Raw genomic sequence first — 7,395 nt, 5'->3', positions numbered from 1 at the left:
CGTTGGGCCTCACGAAGGCAATGTGGTTGATAATGGTGTCACATAAAAAGCACCATTTGAGCGTTGGGCCTCACGAAGGCAATGTGGTTGATGCTGGTGTCACATAAAAAGCACCATTTGAGCGTTGGGCCTCACGAAGGCAATGTGGTTGATGCTGGTGTCACATAAAAGCACCCATCACACTCTTGGAATGGCTGGTGTTAGGAAGGGCATCCAGCTGTAGAAACCACACTAAATCAAACTGGAGTCTGGTGCAGTCCCGCAGCTTACCAGCCCTGGTTAAGCCAACCAACCCATGCCAGCATAGAAAACGGATGTTAAATGATGATGATAATGATGTAGGCACAGGCATGGGTGTGTAGTAAGAAGTTTACTTCTCAACTACATGGTTCCCGGTTCAGTCTCACTGGATGGCACCTTGGGAAAATGTCTTCTACTACAGCCTCGGGCTGACCAAAGCCTCAAGTGGATTTGGTAGATGGAAACTGAAAGAAGTGCATTGTATAAGTGTGTTTCATTAAGATCTACTATTCATAGTAAATCATTTAAATTTTCAACAACTGTATAATCCTCAACTATTTTAACCCTTTAGCATTTGAACCAGCCATATCCATCCCAAATATTCTGCCCAGTTTTATATTCAAACTAGCCAGATCCAGCCTCTCATACATACCCTACAATGTCATTCTAAAAATAAATAACCACATCATCAATATCTTGAGACTACAAAATAATACATGATTAATTTGTGACTGTGTAAATAAATTAGCATTATATTTGACAAAATAATCTGAATGCCAAAGGGTTAATTAATTCATTTACTTTATTAGAAGATACTGCATGACATTGTTTTTCTTCTGTTCACCCTTTCAGTCACATTTGCTTCCAAAGAACAGAAACAACATCAGATAAAGAGGATTTTGGTATTGCTGAGAACATGGCCAATGCCTTTAATGCCATTGAGCAGAGTCTGTAAAGGGGTTGGTATTAAGAATGGTGTCAAGCTGCAGAAGCAATACCAAAAATGGGACATTGAGCAAGAAGTGGTCCTCAAACTGCCTTGAAGTTGCAGTAACTCTGAATAAGAATTGAATTGTGATTACTCATCTAACCCATACCAGCACATATATCTTGAAAGTACACTCTGACAATTTGTCACCATCATCTATATTCTTTTTACCAGCTTCCCCCCATCAATGGGGGGAAGTAGACATGTACATCCTCTAAAGCAGTGGTTCTCAACAGAGATGCACATAAAATTTTTGGGGATCCATGTAACAAAATAGTAAATTGGGGATCTCCAATAGTATTCTAAGGGCCCCTGAAAAGATTTCGCTTTAGATATAATGTATTGGTATGTATTGCAAGAAACAACAAGGTTTCTTTCTCTTAACATTTTACACAGTTCAACCTACAAAAGTTAATGTGTGAAAAACAAAACACAAATTTTGAAATGAGTATCTTATAAAACTAGTTTTTAAACAGTGAATGCCTTTGGGGGTCCACCAGAATAAAATGGTAATCGAAATAATTTGCTAGTGTAAGCTGTGAATTTTAAGCCCAGAAGAGTTTGGCAAGAGAGTATCATGTAGAAAAAATCCAGCCCAATTTTGTTACAGTTTCTATGTGCTGGCCATCATCATCATTTTTTAATGTCTGCATTCCATGCTGGCATGGGTTGGATGATTTGACAGGACCTGGCCAGGCAAAAGCCTAAACAAGGCTTCTGTGTTTGCTTTGACATGGTACCTTACAGCTGGATGCCCTCCTAACACCAACTACCCTGCAGAGTGGACGGAAGGTATTTTATGTGACACAAGTATAGGCAAGGTCAGTTTCAACATGGTTTTTATAGCTGGATGCCCTTCCAAATGCCAAGTATTTCACAGTGTGGACTGGATGCTTTTTTTACATGGTACAAGCACTGGCAGGGTCACAAGTAACTTGCAAGACAAGAAATTTTGAGAAGGGAGGGGGAATTGGAGGAGGGGATCTTGCATCAGATGACGAAAGGGTGAAGTGTGACAGAGAAATGAGAGGCAGAAACAGGTGTCTTATTGTAGAGGAGGTACATGGTACCTGTTGATATTTTCATAGGCATTCAAATTACCTTTTATTGTATATTGTTCAACCCTTTAGTATTTAAATTGGCCAAAATATTCTACCTGCTTTATGATTAAACTGGTCAGATCTGGCTTTTCACACCAACCCTACATTCTAAAAATAAGCAATCACATCATCAAAATCTCAGAGCTATAAGATAATTTATGATTAATTCAAAACAATGTGGATAAATAAGCATTACTTTTGACAGAGTAGTCTCAGTTTCAAACAGAGTATTTCAAGGTTTAAATATTTGCTGACTACAATTCTTGTGCTGGTGGCACGTGAAAAAACATTCAAGCGAGATCGTTGCCAGTGCCGCTGGACTGGCTCCTGTGCAGGTGGCATGTAAAATACACCATTTTGAGTGTGGCCGTTGCCAGTACCACCTGACTTGCCTTCGTGCCGGTGGCACGCAAAAGCACCCACTACACTCTCGGAGTGGTCGGCGTTAGGAAGGGCATCTAGCTGTAGAAACTCTGCCAGATCAGATTGGTGTCTGGTGTAGCCATCTGGTTCGCCAGTCCTCAATCAATTCGTCCAACCCATGCTAGCATGGAAGGTGGACGTTAAACGATGATGATGAATTCTTGTTTTTCTGCATCACATATTTTATTTGACTATGTGGGTTTCTTCTGTTTGGCTGCCACTTTTCAATTTCTTCAATTTTTGTTCCAAATGATTTCATATTTTGTGTAGTGGGGTAGTTTTGTAAATTCACATGAAATTCATTTTCACCATAAATCAATAAATAAAGAGTTCATAGCTTTTAAAGTTTGCAAATTTTAGATAACTTTAGCCATTTGAAAGCCACAGACATATAGGTGCCTGTTTCCATAGTTACAAGCCAAACTGCTTGCTCACATGGTCATTTTCCGTTTATTAAATGCTTAAAACATGAAATATGAGATGGCTGTGAAATGTGCTAAAAATAGTAACTAAATAGGCCTTAAATCATGCACACACAAATTTCTTGTTTTTATTTTTGCATAATCATATGAATTCTGAAAATTCCTCCCCCCAAAAAGTTATAAGGATTTATATTGGGTGTGTAAAGCAGAATTCCACCAATATTTGGTTTGTTTACAGTTAATAACACATGCTGTCACCCACAAAATGACAGCTTCCAAATCCTGTTTTCTGACTGGCTAAATATGTTCAAACTTTAAACCTCTACAACTTTTTTCAAAATTTTTCTGGAAAAAGTGAATAAGCTCTTCAGATTCAGCATGGAAAATTACATCGATACACCAAATTTTAAAATTTTCACTAAACTTAAAAATTTTTACAGGTGCAGCCAGACTGTCCTCATATATACACATTTATTGTTGTCTCAACATTGTTTTTATTCTGCAGGGACTTAATTGACAATATTTCTTAGGGACTACTTCGAAAATGACATCAGATTTTTATCATTTATAAGAAACCCTCTGAAATCACCAGGTGACTAACTAGTAACCTCATAGGAACTCTCTTCCATGTGAAATGCATCACAAAAAAAAAAATGCCCTGAATGTGGAGGATATGTGAAGGATGGAAAGGAACAAAGCTGATATGCTCCATTGGAAGTGCGATGTCAGTGTGCATGTGCAACAGAACACTGGTATATTGAGAGAGAAGTTGGGCATAAGAGGAATTATATACAGTGTGCAAGAGAGGAGACTGCACTGGTTCAGTCATGTGATGTAGATGGATAAGGACAGTTGCATAAAGCAGGGATGATCACTTAAAGTGGAGGTAAGTTGTGGAAAGAGACCCAGGAAAACATGGAACAAAGTATTGAAGGCTGATCTCAAAATGCTGAACGTTATGAAGGAGATGACAGAGGACGGAGATATGTGGTACAATACTTGAGAAAACCAGAACAGAGATCCTAAACCAAGGTACCATGTAGAAGGCATCCGTGTGGGTGCTGGTGCCACATAAAAAGCATCCAGTACACTCTGAAGAAGTGGTTGGTGTTAGGAAGGATATCCGGCCATAGAAACCAAGCCAAGGCAGACTATAGAACCTGGTGTGGCCTGCCAGATCCTGTCAAGACGTCCAACCTATGCCAGCATGGAAAATGGACATTAAATGATGATAATGATGATCTATGTTGAAGTCACTGTTTATATGACATATACAAGAAAATTAATCCTATAAGTCTTATCCTATTTACCTGTTGTAGGACAACACTAGCCATGTTATTTTTCAAGTAGCTTGTCAGGCGCACATGAAGAATGAAGGTACCAAAGACCAAGCAAAGTATACAGACAGAAGGTAAAATACATTTGGCTGTGGAAGAGAAATAAATGTTATCCCCATCTTGGTTGTTATATTTACAATATTTCATCTATTTTTATCCTTTGGCCTTCTTCACCTGCTTGTTTTATTCAGTAGAAATATTTTCACAATTTTGCAACCAAACTCTTTCTCTTGTCCATAGCAGTAACATTTTCATGTTCTGTATACACCAGAATGATGATCATTGTTCATCTCACACATTGGCACACAGCCATTTGTCAGTCTCTCTTGCTAAACTTGAGACTGGGTGCTTAGGTCAGACTGAGCATGTCAGACAAAATGCCTTGTGGCATTTCTTCCAGATCTTTACATTCTAAGCTCAAAATCCCACTCATGTCAACTATGCTTTTCATCCTTTCAGGATTGATAAAATAAAGTAACAGTCAAAGTAATCAACTAACCCAACTTCCCTAAAATTGCAGGCCTTATGTCAAAATTTGAAGGGCAGTGGACTGGCAGAATTGTAAGAGGATCAGAGCAATATTTCTTCCAGCACTTTACATTCTGAGTTCCCATTCTAATCGATGTAATCAACAGCCAACTCTCTCAAATTTCAGGTTTGGTACATGTGCTGGGGAATAAATACTAAGTTTAAAATCAACCATAATAAATGCTGGTGAGGTGAAGTAGAAGGAGTGAGGGGGTGAGTGAAAGTGCCTGTGAGAAAGAGTGAGTCAGAGATTGAGTGAAAAGTAATACTTACTTCAGTACTGACACATTATCCGGATTCAACAAATCTGGAATTTCTGGAGGAGAAAATGAAAGACATACAAAAACAGGACTCAGAAAGGAACTTTATTATTGTTTTACAACAGTGGGACAGTTCTAATGTAGTCTGGCTGGCAGACAGCGTGGTATCTGTTGGAATGTCACTAACTGTGAAACAATGAAGTAAAATAATTTAGCTCCGGGTACAGATCATCCTACTATGTTTTCAATCTATTCATATATCCAACAGAGGGGTTGTGTTTGGCCCTTTTATAAATGAATTATTACTGAGCTCATAATTCAAAGAAAAATGCATCTTATAGTTACAGTTTCCTCTGTTACAGCTAAAAAGAATATATTAACATTTTACAATATTGGTTTCCTTATGTTCTTTAACTGTGTTGTTGATGTTGTGTTCAGCCATGTTGTTTGAAGCAACTCACTACAACAGTAAATTCAAGTTTGAGATGAAAATCACAATGATCTTCAATTAAAAACTCCCTCACTCAATTCATCTGAAGATTACTCACTTAACAGGGCTGATAGTTGTGACTTTAGCGGTGGAGATAGTATTCACTTAATTTTCTATGAACAGTCTCCCATGCCAAATGTGATTTGTCATGTCAATCCTACATGTAAGTATGTATATTAAATATAAACGACGACGACGATATATATATATATATACTAGCAGCTTAGCCCGGTTTCACCTGGTCTGTTTGGATGATGTGACTGTGATCGTTTTCGGTTAGGCATAATCTATAACATCGTTTCTCAACCTTATCATTTCGGGTTCCCTGTTTCGATGGGAGCCTCCAGCTGTATGAAAATTTCCTGAACCCCCCGTCAGAAAACAGCTATTATGAACATAGAAAGAAATTATACATTAATCCCTATTTTTGTAAGCAGTTGTATCCGTAAAAATTTTTTTTGCAGAGAGCAGAAATTGAAAGAAGATATATGGAATGGACATGTGTGTGTGTGTGTGTGTGTGTGTGTGTGTGCGTGCTTGCACGTGTGTATGTGTTTACGATAGTTGATTTATGGAAAAGATTATGTTAAATGTTTGAAATGCAAATCTGTGAATGAAAAATAAGTTCAGACCTCTACATGGTAGGTAGACCTGGTAGAAATAGCAGCCAAATCTCCCTCAAAACACCCTACTGTATTAATGCGAGAATTCTGCGTATTATGTTAAGAAATTGACGTTAAGAATTACTTTAACAGAAAATGAACCTGTAAGAATTAGTGGAAATTGTATGTAGGTAAGTGAATATGGAATAAGTAATTGTTATATGCTTATAGAAAAACAATTCACATTACAGAAATTGATACATACCTGTTGAAGATTAAAATGTAAGAGCTATTATTTGCAACACGTGTATAATCATAGAGAAAGTGAAAGACATGAAATGTCCGTTTGTGTGTGTACTTTTGGCGGGATTTTTGCATTTAGCAGGAGTTTGTGTTTTATCTGTCGATCAATGGTCGGACAAGTGTAAAGGGAAGGCGATCTTTTGAAGTTGTAGTGAGAAGGGAGAATTGATGTACGTGCGTATGTCTGTGTGAGTGTGTATGTTTGATGGGGTGTGCGCGACAGACAGAGTAATGTTGATGGTGTATGTGTATATGAGAGAGAGAGAGAGAGAGAGAAAGAAAGAAAGAGAGATAGATAACTGAAATTTATCATTCAGTTTATTTATTTATTATATGTATATATGTAAGAATGGCTTCAGTGACATACACTCACGCAGGTTGTTTTAATCAATTTTCTCTGTAAGTATGGGGGCTAGGAAAAAAATAGAAAGCGCGTTCCAATCTATGCACCCGTCCCCACATGTGTGCCATTTTTCACGCAAATCCACCCAGCCGTTTGGCCGTGAACCTCAAGACAAGAAAGAATACAACAGTCGGTGAACTTCAATTTATATTATAGATATATATATATATGTGTGTGTGTGGAGGCACAGCGGCCCAGTAGTTAGAGCAGTGGACTTGCGGTCGTAGGATCGTGGTTTTGATTCCCAGACCGTGAGTGTTTATTGAGCAAAAACACCTAAAGCTCCACAAGGCTCCGGCAGGGAGTGATGGTGAACCTTGCTGTACTCTTTCACCACAACTTTCTCTCACTCTTTCTTCCTGTTTCTGTTGTGCCTGTATTTCAAAAGGGTCAGCCTTGTCACATTCTGTCTCACGCTGATTCTCCCCAAGAACTACGTTAAGGGTACATGTGTCTGTGGAGTGCTCAGCCACTTGCACATTAATTTCACGAGCAGGCTGTTCTGTTGATTGGATCAA

The 7,395-nt window shown here is 38.3% G+C and overlaps 1 protein-coding gene across 1 annotated transcript in view; it reads right to left on the bottom strand.

Annotated features, from left to right (window-relative positions):
- Positions 1-7,395, bottom strand: part of LOC106868304 (translation machinery-associated protein 16) — a 31,840-nt gene that overhangs the window by 4,654 nt on the left and 19,791 nt on the right. Inside the window, exon 6 of the mRNA XM_014913495.2 lies at positions 5,093-5,135. Coding sequence (XP_014768981.1) covers positions 5,093-5,135 — 43 coding nt within the window. The remainder of the gene's footprint in view (positions 1-5,092; positions 5,136-7,395) is intronic.

Source organism: Octopus bimaculoides, chromosome 29, assembly GCF_001194135.2.
Source record: "Octopus bimaculoides isolate UCB-OBI-ISO-001 chromosome 29, ASM119413v2, whole genome shotgun sequence".
Classification (NCBI taxonomy): domain Eukaryota; kingdom Metazoa; phylum Mollusca; class Cephalopoda; order Octopoda; family Octopodidae; genus Octopus; species Octopus bimaculoides.
This window is presented reverse-complemented; position numbering and strand designations above follow the sequence as displayed.